The sequence below is a fragment of the Papaver somniferum genome, chromosome 6, assembly GCF_003573695.1.
Source record: "Papaver somniferum cultivar HN1 chromosome 6, ASM357369v1, whole genome shotgun sequence".
Classification (NCBI taxonomy): Eukaryota; Viridiplantae; Streptophyta; class Magnoliopsida; order Ranunculales; family Papaveraceae; genus Papaver; species Papaver somniferum.
The window spans coordinates 92133467-92151771 of NC_039363.1; the positions used below are offsets into that span (position 1 = coordinate 92133467).

The 18305-nt window shown below is 37.6% G+C and overlaps 1 protein-coding gene across 1 annotated transcript; it reads right to left on the reverse strand.

Annotated features, from left to right (window-relative positions):
* Nucleotides 1-4339: 4339 nt before the first annotated feature.
* LOC113288416 (uncharacterized protein DDB_G0283357-like) lies at nucleotides 4340-6775 on the reverse strand. Its single transcript, XM_026537442.1, has 3 exons — nucleotides 5794-6775; nucleotides 4897-5069; nucleotides 4340-4757 (listed from the first exon to the last, which is right to left on the reverse strand). The coding sequence occupies exons 1-3, from the start codon at nucleotides 6628-6630 to the stop codon at nucleotides 4616-4618; spliced, it is 1152 nt and encodes a 383-aa protein (XP_026393227.1). The 5' UTR covers nucleotides 6631-6775; the 3' UTR covers nucleotides 4340-4615.
* Between the last annotated feature and the right edge of the window lie 11530 nt (nucleotides 6776-18305).

Genomic DNA, 18305 nt, shown 5'->3' on the forward strand with positions numbered 1-18305 from the left:
AAGTCTCGACATCAACATTATCGTTATAATCCTTTGCAAGCTCAATTGTCTCTTCCACAATATTAGTCAAATCGGTTACATTCTCAGCACACTCCTCTTTGTTGTTCGGCACATACTCTTTTGCGGATTCAAATCTTTCCATAAGGAACTTTTTTGAGCACTCATTGCATCATCCTCAAGTTCTACCTTTTGAATAAGTAATTGGTCATTATAAAGATCAAGGCTTGAGTAATCTACACTAGTATCATCATGTTCCTCTTCCTCTTCATCTTGATCCCAGAAATATTCCATTGTAGCGATGTATCTTCATAATCACCGTCACTTTCATAGTTAACATAATGTTGGTTGTCGCTGAATTTATTATTGGTAATATCAAATTCATCCTTTTGAATAGGTGAATGATCATTATTAAGATCAAGAGTAGAGTTAACAACACAGAATTGTAGGGCTGGCAATGGATAAATATCCGCCGGATATTGGCTATACCGATAAGGTTAAGTGTTATCGGATATCCGATATCCGATAACATCCGACGAATATCAAAAATCCAATTTGATAAGGTTAAGGTTAACCTATCGGATATCGGATTTTTATCCGTTAATATCCGGTATTGTTGGACAGAAGAAAAAGCTGAAATTTAACTGACTTTTCAAGTGTTTAGTGTAACTGAAAGACAGAAAAACCCACACAAACACTACTCCACTGTCTCAGTCACATCACACATGAAAAAAAAACTACAAACACCCAACCAAACAGTCTGCAAACTAAAGTAAACAACATGAAAAAAGAAAAAACCATGTCTTCTTGTTCACAGACTTAACAATAATTTCAAACAACTTGCAAGTGATGATCTTCCTTGGCTGCCTGGTCACATGTTGCATCATTGCATCAACTTCAATCGATGACATCCATATCTGCATTCACAAACAATCAATTAGAAAAGAAAAAACAAATAGTAACAATTAATGAGGAGTAACTTCACCTTAGTTTCACATCCATTTTACAAAGGAAAAAAAAGACACATTCTTAATTCTTTGCTAATTCAATCTCAGCAGGTAATTGCATTCTCAATTTTCAGTCTTTTAACTTTCAGTTCAATTTCTCTATATCTGATGTTGTCTGGTGTTTATTTATCATAGTTTCCATCGTTTGATTCATAAGATTGTTGTACAAATTGCAGAAATCTGAATTGAAAACCCAATGGGTTACTGAAACTATTGTGCAAGAGACTAATAACAATGTAAAGGAGATCATAAGGTTATCAACAGGAGCTGCTGCAGGAGAAAGCTTGAAACCTCATGGTACAAGGACTAGGTCTGCAAGAAGGTCAAGAGATTTCGATCTCAACTCAGTTTGTGAGCCTGAGTCCCTGACACTATTCTTAATCCTACATCTTATGCTTCATTTCTCTTAGAAGACATCCAGAATTTTCATCAGAAAAACACTACCACCACTACAGCTGCCTCCCCAGGAACAACTTTTACTCTTCCTGTTTGTGTCACTATGGATTGTTCTATTGTAGATGTTGTTGCTGATCTCAATTCATGTGCTAGTTCTAATATTTCCCATGATGATACAAACTGTTTTGAAGTATCTGACAATGGATCTAACAACAACAAGAACTTTCTCAAGAAGTACTACTAATAGAAGGTTAAGACTTGAGAGAAATTTAATAACATGACATAACCCTGTTCTTTTGTATTCTTAGCTTAAACAATAAAAGTTAATTTTCCTTTGGTCTCAGTAAGTGTTCGGATTTTCCTTTTGGGTCCCTATCATGGTTTGCAATGTCACTGTTTGACTGATACCAATACACTATTGCGGATCCATGCTGATTTTCCAACAGAAAAGTAGAATAATCTATGTTAGTTGTACCTGGGCCTCTTACATCCATGCGAGAGACAGAGTTGCCTCTTACTTAGAACACCACACAATAAACAAGGAAGAACATGGGAAGAAGGTTAGCAAATAACTGAAATTTGGTACTACAAGTGCATTATTATATATAAAAGTCTGAATGATGAAGTTATGTACTAAGTTCACAATTTACAAACGAAATTGCAAGATAATAAGCGACAAAAACCAACAACATAACCAAAATAAGTAATGTAGTTCAGATTTCAGATAGAGGATGTATACTTATTTGATAATTGATTATGAAAAAGTACTTGGCTAAACTCAGTACCCTGGCACAACTGTGAACCAAATAGATTATATGCTACAACTGTGAACCAAATAGATTATATGCACAGCTGTGGATGCTAACATTCAATAAATAGTGACCTACAGTGCACTAGATAAGATATTCAAACTAAACATTAAAAACACCAGGAGGTAATGATATTACACAACCCACCAAACCCTCATTCATACACTCAAAACTGTAAACAACACAGTCAGCGGAAGGGACAATACTACTAGCACACAAGAAAAACATAGAAACAATTGCTGAGTATATATGAAAAAGATAATCAACCAAAATCAAATTGAAGAAAACCCTTACTATTCAACTCAAAAGAATAGAAAAGCCCCAAAAATCGAAACCCTAATTTTCTCTCGAAAAAAATTGATACTCAAAATTAAACATACAATTATAGAAAGTACAAACATTCATGACTTACTTAGGATTTCGATTAGATTAGAATCATTTGAAGAACATCAAAATCATACATCAAAATAAGCAATCAATTTGGGGAAAAAAAGAAACCTAACTTTGAAACATTAGAATCATTATATAGATTCATGACTTACGTGGTTACTTCTCTGAGAGTCTCTGATAATTACTCAGTTTCTCTCTGACTCTCCCAATCTTCTCAAACTTCTTGATCTCTTCTGTGTAGACTACGGTTGATTAGGGCTGGACGGGAAGAACATTAGTCAGTAGTGAAATAGGTTCTTCTGGTTCTCATGACATTCGATACTCGATAAATAATACCTTAGGGGTAGGAAATTACAAGTACACCCCTAGGCTATCGGATGTCGGATATTAACCTAACGGAAGGACCCCAATCCGATTCCGATTCCGATAAGAGGTATTATCCGATAGGTTATCGGATTCCGATATCCGATATCCGATATGTCGGATTAAATCTTATAGGATGTCGGATTTTCGGAAACGGATCTCGGATTTCGGCTATCCATTGCCAGCCCTACAGAATTGTGATTTAATGTGTTCAATGTTTTCCGTCTTAAAGGCCCATTACATAGTCAGAGCCCAACATTATAAGTTGCACTGGCTTATAAATATCTTCGCGCAAACACTTTTGCAGGCAGGTTGTCTACTATCTTCTTGTCACGCCTAACTTTTGTGAACCCGACTCAAAACTTATCAAATACTCGTGGTTAGGGTTCGGGGTGTTAAAAGAATCAATTCGTGTGTGAAGGGGATCGGTAGAGGTGAAATACTTTCCGCTTCTTTTATACCTATTCCTAAATTTTGCGCAAGTGCTTACCAGTTCCTAAAGAAGGATCTTATGAACAACCAAGAGACGAAGACTCCTCCTCTATCAGTTCTGCCGACTATTTTTACTCAGAAGAAGAAGGAGACAAATCCTATACATCTGATGAAGATGGAGATGAAGCTGAAGCTGAAGTAGGTATGACTGATTCAGCAGCAACAAAAAAGAACAAAGAAATCGCAAGACGTTTGCTGGAGAGGCTGGAGAAGCTGGAGTGGAAAGTTTTTCATACCCGTAGATTCAATAAAACATTGCAAAGTAGGATCAAACAATGGGTTTGTTCATGGAATGCTGAAACCCCTTTTGTTTGGGTTCATGTGTATGCTTATTATAATAAGCATAAACTCTACGGACGAAATGGAGTTATTTTACGGGATTCGGACGCAAAGCCGATCACTGCTTCAGCCAAGTCTCAGTGGTTGGAAAATCTTTTACACTCAAGTACTCATGGGTGTAAAGGCTGGTGTCACACTTGTTGAGAATCTCAGGCTTCCTAGACTTCCAGGTATCATTTATCAGTTTTGGGACTGCGATGATTTTGCTTGCCGTGAAACCGAAGATTATACATATATGTGCAAATGGTGTTGGAAGCATTTTACTTTGTCTGACGGTTGTGTTAGGGATTTGGTGCCTCATGCCCGGGAAATTAGAGCTCTGACACATGAAGGCCCGGCCCCGGAGCTACTAGAATTGACAGGATATCTTAGGTCTTGGAATGAAGCGGCCTATTATCTGGCAAAAATGGGAAAAAAGAATAGACCTAAAGTGCCACTAAGACCTAAAACAGATTCTTTGGAGAGATGTGGAAGGTGTGTTTCGTAATATGCATTGCAGACGCCCGCGCTTAGCAACGCAGGTATGAAGTGTTTTATGCTCAAACATAAACAATTAAATTGATGCCGTCGCTCGACTGCATAATTTCTTAATTGATTCAAGTATATATAATCTTATGTAAAAAGGTTACAGCAACCATTTCAAGAACTAGCTTACACTTTGCTGCTGCAAAAGAACACTGGTGGTGCTGACCCTGTTATTCGTTTGTACTGTTGTTCTTTTCATCATGTAAAGAACCAAAGTTGCTCCACATTATAATCTAACTATCACAAAACCAAACTAAGTTCTAGCTTTAAAGAATTCCAAGATGTATTTAAATAGAATCAAGCAGTTGCCGAGGTCAAAGCTCCCCCACGGAAATTTGCAACCCCGACGAAATTGTGAGATAGGCTACTTTGTTGATCTTCTTCTTCATCACAGTCCTCTGTTTCCCAAAGGAAACTTGCGTATGCCGCATGAACATGACTGCAGTTGACAAGAAACAACGTTCAGAAGAGTAGGACATGATCTGAGATCAGGCTTGTACGACATGCTGACAAAAAAATATAAACATGTTTGATTCTGGAACTATGTGGCATGCTAAAATTTTCAAGCGTGACAGTACCTGTCCTCAGGAGCAGCTTGAACTGCACGCTCAAAGTAGCTTGAAGCTCTTTCATAATCATGATGGAGCTCCCAAACCAATCTAGCATATTGAGCTAAGATATCCCCGTCTCGAGGATCTGCTAGTACTGCTCGGGAGTAGTATTCATCAGCTCCCCGAAGATCTCCCTTGGACTTTAAAAACAAACAAAACAAGTATTAGGGGTTTGCAAGAACATGCACATCAAACAAATGACAAACCACGGTCATAGAACACACAAAAGCACTTTTTCACTTCTAACTACAAAATTTGTCAATTTTGAAAACCTTCGTCTTTCTTCACCAACCGCGACATTTTTGTGCTATATGTTCGTTCTTGTGACAATGAATGTTCTTGGACTAGTCAGTGGATACGTTAAGGGCGTTCCTTGCGCTATAGCTGCATCACCAATTCTTATGTTGCAATTCTGTTGAACTGGCAATCTTGCCACGACTAATACAACAGCAAATGCAAACCATTTACAAATCTTAGCTAGTGTTGACAAATTTGTCTAGACTTAATAATGTATCAAAGCTAGGAAGTATGATTTAAAAATCATATAAACTTTTAGCGGGATATCTCAATTCGATATACTGTGATGACTTGCCCAAAACCAACATGTGCACTATTTAACTATGACAGGGTTCATGAATGTCCCAATTCTGAATTCGATATACTGTTCTCAGACTTTTAACTGATGTTTTTATCTGTATGTTCTGCATAGCATCACATTCTATCAGAACCTTTCATTCTGATTCAAAATTCTGGTGGCTTAAGAGGGGCAATTGCCCCCCTGTGCTAGGGACCTGGACCTAATAAGCTTCGTCAATTCAAAAATACTATAAGCATGAAAAGATAATTTGGGTAACAAATTCTCACCTTATAAAGAAATTGAGCATAATTTCTTAGAAACAAAGCACTAGAAGGATGTTCTTCAACCATCTTCTTATAATACTCTCCAATTTCTTTATCATTCTCAGCACCACCTTCTCCAAACTTTGCAAAATTAAAACCACCACCACCACCGCCACCACTACCTCCATTAACACCAATTCCAAATCCTGTTGCAAGAAACATTGATGGGTTCATATTATCTTGCCCCAGATACTGAAATTCATTAAACTGATTATCTTCATCATTTTCTTGAATCAAACCCATTTTCTCACCACCAAAAGTAAATTCACCACTACCCATAGACATAATATTCTCTCCAATTGTTACAGACCTTTGTAAAGACCCATCCTTTTCATCTTGATAATCTTCTTCTTCTTCATCATCTTCAAACCCACCTTTTGACTTGTAGACAGAGAATGAAGGAATTGACTGCAACATTGAAGTTCTTTTGGAAGATTTAAACGGGTTGTTGTTTGATGAAAACTGACTAAACAAATCTTGATCTTCCATATCAGAAGAAGCAGCAGCAAGTCCTTTTAAGTTCCCATCAGATTGAGCTCTTCTAAACCCATTACTACTACTAGTATCTGAAGAATCAGAAATCCCACTAATAGAACGAGTTAACGATGTAGAGTTATTATTACAAGTACTGTATGAGCTAAAGTTGAGGCTATTACCACCATGAGTGAATGAGATTTTCTTTATGAATGAATCAGAGCTTGGGTTGTTGTTGTGGGTTTCATAGTCTTTGTGATTTGGACTCTCTGAATATGAAGAAAGTAGTGATCCAAGGAGTGGTGTTGATGAACTTCTAAGCATCATCTTTAGTTTTTTGAAGCTTAATTGGTTGAGTAGAAACTAAGTAGAGAGAAAAATGAAATGAAATCTTGAGCTAAGTACCACAAATATTAATAGTCGTTAATAATATTATCTTGGTGCTGTTTTTCTCTCTAGATTTGGTTGCATTTTGATTCAACCGTGTAAGATGCAAAATGGTCGAAGGGTTTGGGCGTGAGCTAAACGGTGCGATTAACTCAGGCCCAAAACCATCCAACCCGAACAAAGGGAATAAAGGGTCATTTTCATCTATTGAATGGTTGTGATGAAAGGTAATAAGATAGTTTGGCCGTGTATCGCAATAGAAAAGGTTGTTTTTGATTTGTCTCGTTTTGGTGGGTGATAGACAAGTTCACATGGCCAATGGTCAATTGATAACTTTGATTGACGTTGCATGTACTTGCAAGTGGCATTTAACACACCAAACATGCAAAAGTGCAAGTTTTCTCTGTTACTGTCGAATGAAGCGTCATATAAATCACACACCACGGAGAAGTATCTATGACACGTTAATACACTAGTAACATGTTTGGTAACTAGAAAATCTCGACTGAAAAACTGAGATGATGTATCATGCTTCTTCCGAACCAGAAATCAATCTTATTCAAACACTTTCTGAAACAAAGTTTTGATGTTTTTGACTCATAAAAAGAAATTTCTATCCCTATTTCTCAAACCAAAATTTAGATATCCACGGGTTTTACGAGGATATTTAGCCGATTTAGATAGCACCTCAGAAATAGCTTATTGATTTCTAGAAGTCAAAAAATCAAAAGTCAGTTTGGGTGTCGAATTTCAAAACGATTTCTAAAAATTGAATAAAGTAACTTTTTGTGAAGCAGAATTGCTCAGTTTCTGACTTCTACTACAGCAGAAGCAGAAATCAAAAACAGATTTATATCTAAACGCTAAACATGGTTACCAATCCTTAATTCGATAATTCAAAAGTTAGGTTGAGAACCAACCAATAAAATTACTTTGCGGCATTCAGGACTCTTTGCTCTTAGTTTCTGAGCAACATTTCTTGGAATATAGAAATGATTCGGCTTCTAATTACCCATGCCAGCCAGCCAGAGTAAAAAAGCCCTAAATGAAAACAAAAATTCTTTACAAAGCTGTAAAAACCAGCTCAAAACCGCGAGAAACAAAATTCACCTCCTGCACGTTTTTCGAGGGTGCGGGTTCAGAGACTAGAGATGGAAAGTACGTTTTGGATTGTGTGACACAAAACGGACGGTGGGCAATATAAAACAACTACTTGTACAACGCAAAACAGAGAACTATTAAAGAAGAAGGTCGTGTTTGTTTGTTTTCAAAAATATCAACGGTGGCAGTGCAGACACACACCATACACCAGAGGCACAGGTACAAACATGTTGTCTCAAACAAGTCCCTATGCTGCCAGCTAATAAACTTTGGACCATGGTCCAAGCCTTCAACAGTTCAGCGTGGAAGCTATTTTCAAACACGTGTCACTCTGCCTGCCGTTCCTAGAGACTCTACACTACAGCTAGGGAAATGAATTGCTCTCTCACGCATTTCTATATTACGCTTCCCATCAGTTTTGGGAACTGGTTCCGGCCTTTGACTCATGGACCCACACGGAGAACCCCTAGCCACGGTGAACACTTTTGGCCTAACTTGCCGGGCATTTTGTCAGTCAGTCAATGTGGATGGGTTCCAGGGTTTGGAAGTATGGAGCATAATCCAAAGATAATGGTAGAAGAATGGGTGTTTGTTGTGTGGAGTTGGCTTAGAGCCTATAGGAATTGAAACTAGGATGGTATGTGAGGATGTGAAATGTATATTTCCATAATGTACTACCGTTTCTCTACAAGATGCCACTAATCCCTACTTCGGTTGCACTGCATGTTCATCTCTTCTGGTTTCCACGGTGACAAGCGTGTCATTAGTAGATTGTGCAAATAAACACTTGGTATGCCATTTTTTTCCCTGTGAGATGTAGCCAACACGGTGGTTCCCCGAGAAGAAACAAACCTTCTTTCGCCGGTAAGCACCTTTGTTCTTCTTGGAAACAAGATCAGAGATCACCTTTCAAAAGTTGATAGAAAGCTATTTACTCAAAAGAACCAAGCAAAAACCGCCTTTAATCGTATGGACTAGTGTCATCACAAATGACTTTAACCGCTATAATAAAGGGACATTTCTTCGTCAAATGAACCAAACTCAAACTTGACCCGGATTAAGTTGCCTAATCCTCTACCACTGCGCTTAAAGTTTAACTAGTTAGAATATGATAAAGGGCCTCAAAGAGCAGCCCCGAGCTTCTCTTAAGCCGCCCCCAAGTATCCAAATCCAATAACAAAAGCTGAAGATTCGTACTAACATAGAGAAGTTCTTTAACATTACAAAAAGATCACACGTGAAACAGAAAGACAGGTTTTCTACAGAGATTGCTTTGTGTGTTGTCAAGTCTAACTAATCAAACTTTAACCGCAATCAACTCCTGCTTGTTCAATGCTTTGATCGATAGAACCATTTTGGAAGGCAATACTTAAATTGGTTAAAAGACACACTCCCATCCGATAACTATCCTAGCAGTGAAGTTGAAAGTCTTCTTCACTAAGTCAGCACGTAAAAGGAGTGCCGGAAACAATTAGCAATTGAGGCAGTAAAGAATACTGAAATGGAAGTAATACCGCAATAAACTAGAATGAACCAAGATAAAACCATCACGTTGAAAAACTACCTTTCAAAGGCAATGAAATTTATACTTGTATCATTTGATAAAAAACCCACTTTCCAGTCAATGGAGTTAACACCATTCAGGCAACCTCCTGAACCTAAACAGAAATTCAAAAAGAAAATAAGTATTAATTCCAAAAGAAAATTGAAGGCAGCATGGACAAAAATGGGAAGAACTTGCCAAGGAAGGCTGATGTGAAAGTAAGTACAGATATAGAGGATCGGTGCATAATAAGAGCCATTTCTTCCGAAGTGACAAGACTTGTTTACTGTGGACACCCACAATTTTCTTTTTCTGACACTGTCTGATGCCTTCCCAAGGAAAAAACTGAAAGATTAGAAGCATAATGCAAAATCGTATTCCAACTAAAATGCATTTAACTCGTGGCATTAACACATAACTTTTATGATTATTGAATCACTATACATTTCGGGTTCTGGTAAGATAGCAGCTGATGAATATGAATGCTAACACAGGAAAACAGAAGAAAAGCTGTGGGTACCAGTTAAGAAATCATACCCACTGCGTAAGATCTGATGGTGCGGTTGATCGCTGATACCAACATGGCTACATTTGGAACAGTTAATGCTGCCAACCACTTGCAGAAATAAGCAGGTTCTGCTACATGCTCAATAACCTGAGGATGAAAATTTTGAATCTCAGCCAGAAGGAAGAGACTAAATTGTAGTTTAACTAGAGTATTTATTGATTGGTTTGTGTGCAAGCATAACTGAGTAACTGACAAGCACCTATAGACATATATAAAGCACAACATTAAATGCATTTCGAAAGTAAGCCTATACCTTCTTTTTTTCCTCGTTAGGGGCATTAACCATACATTAATTAGGTTATAAGAGGATCATCTAAATAAGCACTACATACTACCTTCGGTAGAAAATAAGTAATGGGAGCATTAACTAAGAATTAAATAAGCATTACAAATTACATTACTGCTCTCAATGCTTACATAGTTGGTTTTCAGCCTCCTGACTGTTCCTGAGCCAAAACCAGAAGTACTATCATTTTAGTATCTTCGGCGATTTGATAAGAACCAGCAAAGGAGAATATGATATCGAGACATGGACTTTATAAAGAACAAGAATTGAAACTATTTCATAAAGATTAAAATGCACAACTATCTGGAACATCATAACAATGAAGTTTCATGTCCTCTTGTTGAAACAAAAAGATGCAGGTAAAAAAGAAAACCTAGTTCTGCCGTGCAACATTGGAAACTAGTATTTAACTCAACAACAGGATGTAAGAAAACAAAACGAACATCCCTAAATTCCCGGTCTCAATATCCAATTCAAAGATTCAAACATTCTTTCCAGGGAAAACCTACAGGAAAATCAAGATATATTATCAGATATTGAAGAAGTACCCCCGAGAGCCAAATTAATCATAGCAATTTTGTTAGATTTTACAGTCAGCATTCACTAAAGTGTGAGATTCAGATTCCAGATACACGAATGATCATGGGCCTAGAAACTTACTCGATATAAGGGGGTAAGATATAAACACAAGCAAGTAACAGAGAGGGGTGCCATGTTGAGGTTTTATAGTTGATGAGCGAAAATAATATGGCTACACCTTCAAAATTTAGATCCAAGTCCAGTTAAATCTTTGAGAATCGACGTTCGAAATGAATCTGTAACTTCGTAGATTCTAAGTGTCAAGCTGATCTGCCAGGAAATAATATAGCCAACTTGACAGATTTCCTGCAATATTGTAACTTACGAAGAACGAGCACATAGATACTCTTTTTAAAGTCTGTAACAGTGTGCCTACTGCCTAGCAACCTAGGTGTAAGCTGGATAACTATTATACATACAGATGAACATGATAACTTCCGTCCTGCAAATTTTCTGAAGGACCAAGATTTTCTTTCCTTGACAGGCAAAAACAGTATCTGTGCGCATAACCATGAACAGTTTCAACAATCGAGTATTCAGAGATATATCGACTCCAAATCTCTAAAAACTGAAGCATAAACTAAACAACCCTACTTTTGTTCACAAAAAGAAATAAAAACAACATCAAAAGACAAATGGATGAACTCTAAGACAGCTAAAATAAAACATCAATGTAAACACTATCACTTGTGAAAACAGTTGGAATAAATTTTCCTCCTAGTTTGTTCAAAAAGGTTACTAATGAAGCTATTATACTGATAATAATAATGGTGCAGTTGAAGCCTTTCGATTTCGGTACTCAGGATACCCACCATGCTTTATGAGATTACCTATACTAGGATTTTTTTCCAGTAAACACTAACATTGCATGCACTAAATGCAACTCCCGACGCCGAAACATAGAAAATAAAAAAAGCTTTAAATTGGATCCTGATAGTTATCTATCAACATACTAAGAAGTAAGAATGAAACAAGCTGTCCTCTACTAAGGCAAAAGCCCTCACCTTCCACCATTCGAATCCGATCAATAAATGAAACAAATCATTAAAGCATGCATCACATTCTCCCATTGAAAGTAGCTCAAGTGACTAACATATGCAATTAACAAAGCAATAAAGTGTGACTGCATACAGAAACACTACATAAATTTGGGGTTAATGATATAAACACATACTAGCAATTACTGTTGGTATGTATAAGATGTTATGCAGTATGCATAAGATGTTATGCAGTCAATATTGGATTTGCATAAGATGCAGTAAACTAAAACAGATTAAAGAAGAAACATAGTTTAACGTGGTTCGGCTATAGCCTACGTTCACGGGAGAAGAATGATTAGGGTTTCTTATTATCAATGGAGGATTTACAAGACGTGTATATATATATCCTATACATGCCACATATTCGTATAGATAGCAACATATCTAGAGAATATTTTCTTGCAGTGTGAGCCAATCATAAATAGGGAAACCAAATATTCTCCTTTGTTCCAACACTCCCCCTCAAGTTGGTGCGAAGATATCAATGGAGCCCAACTTGGATAGAATTCCATTGAATTGCTTGACAGGTAAACCCTTAGTAAAAACATCTGCCAGTTGTTGATGACTACGAACGAAGGGAGTGCATATTACTTTGGCCAATACCTTCTCTCTAACAAAATGACAATCCACTTCTATGTGCTTTGTACGCTCATGAAAGGTGGGATTTGATGCGATTTGTATCGCTGCTTGATTGTCACAAAACATCTTAGCTGGCTGAGGTGACAGAAAACCCAAATCTTTAAGTAATGCTCGCAGCCAAACAATCTCACAAGTTGTTGAAGCCATGGCTTTGTATTCTGCTTCAGCACTTGATCGAGAAACAACATTTTGTTTCTTGCTTCTCCATGTAACCAGATTACCACCAAAGAATATGCAGTACCCTGTTGTTGATTTACGATCAACTGGACATCCAGCATAATCAGCATCTGAATATGCTGTTATACAGTAGCTAGAAATTGAATAGGCTTCATTCTTTGTCATCAAAACTCCTCTTCCTGGTGATCCTTTTAAATACTGTAGAATCCTAGTTACTGCATTTAGATGTTTAACACGAGGTGTATGCATATAACGACTGACTAAGCTTACTGCATGTGCTATGTCAGGTCTGGTAACAGTGAGATAAATTAACTTGCCTACTAACCTTTGATATGACCCAATATCACTTAACACATCACCATCATTATCAAGTTTGTTGTCAATTTCTGTAGGAGTATCACAAGGCTTTACTCCCATTTTTCCTGTAGCCTTTAGCAGGTCCAACACATATTTTCTTTGATTCAGAAAAATACCCTTCTTTGAGTAAGCAACTTCTAATCCCTGGAAATACTTCAGTATTCCTAAATCCTTGATGTCAAATCTGGAATGAAGCATTGCTTTAAGATTTCTAATTTCTTGTTGATTGTCTCATGTAATCACAAGGTCATCAACATACACTAGAACTATAGTTGTACCAAGATTACTTCTTTTAATAAACAAGGAAGAATCGGCAGAGCTCCTTTTGAACTTATTCTGGATGAGTACTGAACTTAGCTTTGCATACCATGCACGTGGTGATTGCTTTAAACCATATATTGCCTTCTTAAGCTTGCAAACCATATTGCTCTCTCCTTCTCGAGGGTGTCCAGGTGGTATACTCATATACACCTCTTCTTCTAGATCACCTTGTAAGAATGCATTCTTCGCATCCATTTGAAACAATTTCCAATCTTTATTAACTGCAAGAGACATAAGAACACGAAAAGTATTCATCCTTGCAACTGGTGCAAAAGTTTCTGTGTAGTCTTCTCCATATCTCTGAGTAAAACCTCTTGCCACTAATCTTGCCTTATAACGCTCAACAGTTCCATCACTTCTGTATTTAATTTTGTACACCCATCTACATCCAACAGTCTTCTTCCCGGGAGGCAACTTGGCAATAATGTATGTATTATTTACATCTAAGGCACGTAACTCATTCTCCATTGGTGCCTTCCATTTTGGATTAGACTTTGCTTCATTGTAGGTTCTAGGTTCTTGATGACTAGATATAGCACTTAGAAATGCAGAGTGTGAAGAACCTACATGATCATAAGTTAAATGTGCTTGTATAGGATACGCAGCGGAATGATATGTAAAGAAGTCTTTGTATTTCTCTGGAGCCTTCTTCTCACGACTTGAGGTTCTGACAATTGGTACCACTGGTTGATGATCTTGGGGAACCATAACCTCAGATTCTGGAACTTGATGCGGCACATCTTGTAATCATGTATTATCATCAGTAATACTAACATTATTGTCTGAAGCTTCTTCATGAACTGCTTCATTATGCACATCCAACACTGCATTAGGTAAGTCCACCAACTCTACCTCACCACCATTATCTCTGTGGGAATCTGTTGCAGTAGGTATCTCAGTAATAACTGGAAGTGGTGCCAAATCTGTGTAACACTCCCCCTGAGACCGACTTCCAGAATCATACTGAAACTAAGCCACTGCTTCATCAAATACAACATCACGAGAAATCTGTAGCTTTCTAGTGGGTGGATGATAACAATTATAACCTTTCTTTGTATATGAATAACCAAAGAACACACATTTAGTTTCCCGTGAATCCAGTTTATCACGATGCTTTGCCTGTAAATGTACGTAACAGACACAACCGAAAACTCTGAGATGAGAAATGCTAGGCTGATGACGTTTCAAAACCTCTAATGGAGATTTGAACTCAAGCACACGACTAGCCAGACGATTGATCAAATAAGTGGCCGTCAGAGAACCATGAGACCAGAATTTCTTTGGAACATGCATCTGAATCATAAGAGCACTAGTTTCCAGAATATGACGTAGTTTCCGTTCAGCAACACCATTTTGCTGTGAAGTACCAACACAGCTAGTTTGATGGATAATACCATGACTACGCAAATAACCTGGAAGAGTGCCTTTGACAAACTCAGTGCCATTATCTGATCTAAAGATTTTAACCTGTGCATCAAATTGGTTGCGTATCATACAATGAAAATCCGCAAATACATATGAAACTTCAGTTTTGGATTTGAGTAAATAGATCCATGTAGCACGTGACCAATCATCTATAAAGATAACAAAATACTTATACCCATCATAAGCATCAATTGGAGCAGGGCCCCATAAATCAGAATGAATTAATTCAAAAGGCATTGTAGCACGAGTCACAGAATTAGGAAATGGAAAACGAGATTGTTTAGAAAACTGAAAAACATCACAGACTTGAGTCTGGACAGAAAATGTGGGAAAAATCCTAGACAAAACACGACTAGAAGGATGTCCAAGTCTTTTATGATAAAGGAACTGCGGAGTAGATCTTTGAGTGAGACATGCCATGTCACTAGAACGTAACAGGTACAATCCATGAGAAAAGATGCCTCTACCAATCGTCTTCTTCGTCTTTCGATCCTGAAAGATGACCGAGGTAGGGGTAAATGTAACATCACAATTCAGAGAATTAGTGATTTGACCAACAGATAACAACTGAGTAGGAAACGATGGAACAACAAGTGCATTAGATTGCGGACAATCTGGAAAAAAATGCACTTTCCCACTGCCCATCACAGGAGCAGTAGAGCCATTAGCAACTGACACATCTTTATGAGAACTGCGAATAAATGCATGAACTGACGAAGGATCAGTTGCCATATGATCTGTAGCTCCTGAATCAATAATCCAAACTTGGCGGTTGGAAACAGGCATAGTAAGAAAGGCTAGTAGGTTACCTGAAGTATGGTTGGCCTTGCGCTCAGTCTTATTACCCAACTGGTTAAAGAAATCCTTCAATTGGTTTATGGTAAAGGATGAATTGTCAGCTACAGCAGCTCGAGCAAGCTTATTTTTTTCAAAAGTAGCTTTAAGATGAGGATAAATATCCCAACAACGATCCTTGGTGTGACCAGTTTTATTACAATGATCACAATGAAAAACTTCTCTCTTACCCTTAGCACGAGAATTCTTGTCCTTATCAAATGGCATGGCTCGTCGTTTATCATCTTTGGAGCTCATAAGAGCACTTGATTCAGCTGCATCCAGGTCTACAATGCTTTTAGAATTAGGATTCATAACTTTCTTACGCGTCTCTTCACGCTGCACAGTCGCACAAACATTAGACAGACTTGGCAGTTCAGCACTCATGAGAATAGTGCTTCTAAGAGATTCATACTCTGGTTTGAGGATACTGAGCACATCAAAGATTTTATCCTCCTCAACCCTCTTCAAGAGAATTTTGGCATTAGTTGTATGAGGACGATATGTATCCAGTTCATCCCACTTCTTTTTTAAATAACCAAAATGCTCAGTAAAACTTTTCGTACCTTGTTCACCCTCAGCAGTCTCACGTTTCAGCTCAAACACCCGAGCAGTATTATTCCGTAAGCCATACAGACTAGCAACAGACTTCCAAAAATCCTTTGCAGATTCTGAGAACGAGAAGATTTCCGAAATATGTGGTTCCATCGACTGAAGAAGCCACGTGCGAAAAAGTTGATCATCAGCAATCCAATATTCATACTTTGGATCCTTAGCATCTGGACAGGTACTATTCTCACCAATATACCCAGATTTTCTTTTACCGCCAAGAGAAAGAGCAGCAGCCCTAGACCATCTTACATAATTGACATCATTCAGCAAGACAGAGGTTAAACGCAAACTAGTATTATGATCTAATTGTGCCATAGTAAACACACAGAGAAACAAAAAACTTGATTACAGAGAAACGGCCAGGATCATTAACGATACCATGTTGGTATGCATAAGCTGTTATGCAGTATGTATAAGATGTTATGCAGTATGCATAAGATGTTATGCAGTCAATATTGGATCTGCATAAGATGTTATGCAGTAAACTAAAACAGATTAAAGAAGAAACACAGTTTAACGTGGTTCGGCTATAGCCTACGTCCACGGGAGAAGAATGATTAGGGTTTCTTATTATCAATGGAGGTTTTACAAGACGTGTATATATATATCCTATACATGCCAAATATTCGTATAGATAGCAACATATCTAGAGAATATTTTCTTGCAGTGTGAGCTAATCATAAATAGGGAAACCAAATATTCTCCTTTGTTCCAACAATTACTGATATATAAATGCAACAGGTTTAGGTTGATAATGATGAGGTTCCTTCTTATCAATCTCCCATATAAATATTTAAGCATATGAATATTACTTCAAAAAGGTAAACGAAGATTACCAGCTTCCAGCAGCAGTTGCGTTCGCTAATCGCTGCCAGATTCCTTGCTATCTGTCTCCTCAATTCCCTGTAATTTCGCTATCTCTGCATCTTCTTCTCCTAATTGTTTCAATGAAACTAGGGTGTACTTGTGGGGAAATACTTGACAAGATATTTCACAGAAGCTTGTATACTTTTCCCAGGTTGAAGTTCTTGAACAGAACATTTTGAAAACGCCTTGATTGAAACGTAAAACGGTGCCATCCTCTGTAAAGGCAAACGGTTCTCTTTGGTCAAGACTGGTAACTTTACTCCAACCCCCCGACTGGTGTTCAACCTGTTCTTTCATAACATGATTATCGTTCTTATTCATTAACAGCCATATATCATCAAATACATGTTCTCCAACACATTGACAAACAGCATAATATAAAATCCCACCACCTGAAACCCCTATTATAATAAAGCCATCAGTATCATTATCACAAATGGTGCCGGTTCGTATAGGAGGTGGTGAAATATGCTCACGAAACTTCTCATTAGTCAAATCGAATACAACAACCATTCCACCTTTAGTATTCCTCCAATACAGAGCTCCGTTCAGAAACATACCATGTGTATGCTGACAGTGTGTATAGAATATAAAACCAAAATCGAACTTTCCAACATGTTTCCATTTACCACTTCCAACAGTGTACACCTCAACCTCCACAACAGTAGGTTCTCTACAATGCCTGTAAATCCTAACAACTTTGTACTCATTCGTTTCAGCAACGTAACCAAATCCACACGCCAAATGAACATATCGAATCGAATTTAACCCTTTTGTGTCGGGATAACTAACAAATTCTGGCAGAACAATGAATTTTTTTGTCACCGGGTTAATAATAATAGCAGGTCCATCAGTATAAGTAGGTTGAGTTCCATAAACACAAATCAAACCGTTAAATGAACCAATTAATTCCAATCCTCATTAACATTGAATTCAAGATAGTTAAGACATTTATTATTATAATTATCATAATCATCATGATCAACATCTTCATCCGGTTTCGCGAAAACATACCTCAACTTATCGGTTGTTGAATCGGGGTGATTGAGACGAGTTAAGTGCATTTGAGGAAATGATGGATGATGAATGAGATTGTTCCATGTTTTACAGACCAACTTGCTTTCTAAGACTGATTCTGTGGGTAAACAAGTCAAGATGTCTGAAACGATCTCTATTGGAAAAAACTGATTGAGATTCTGATACGCCCACATGTGTCTGGTTAGTATGGTTCAGATAAGTGTTGTTAGTTTGTCTATTGGGTAGTTA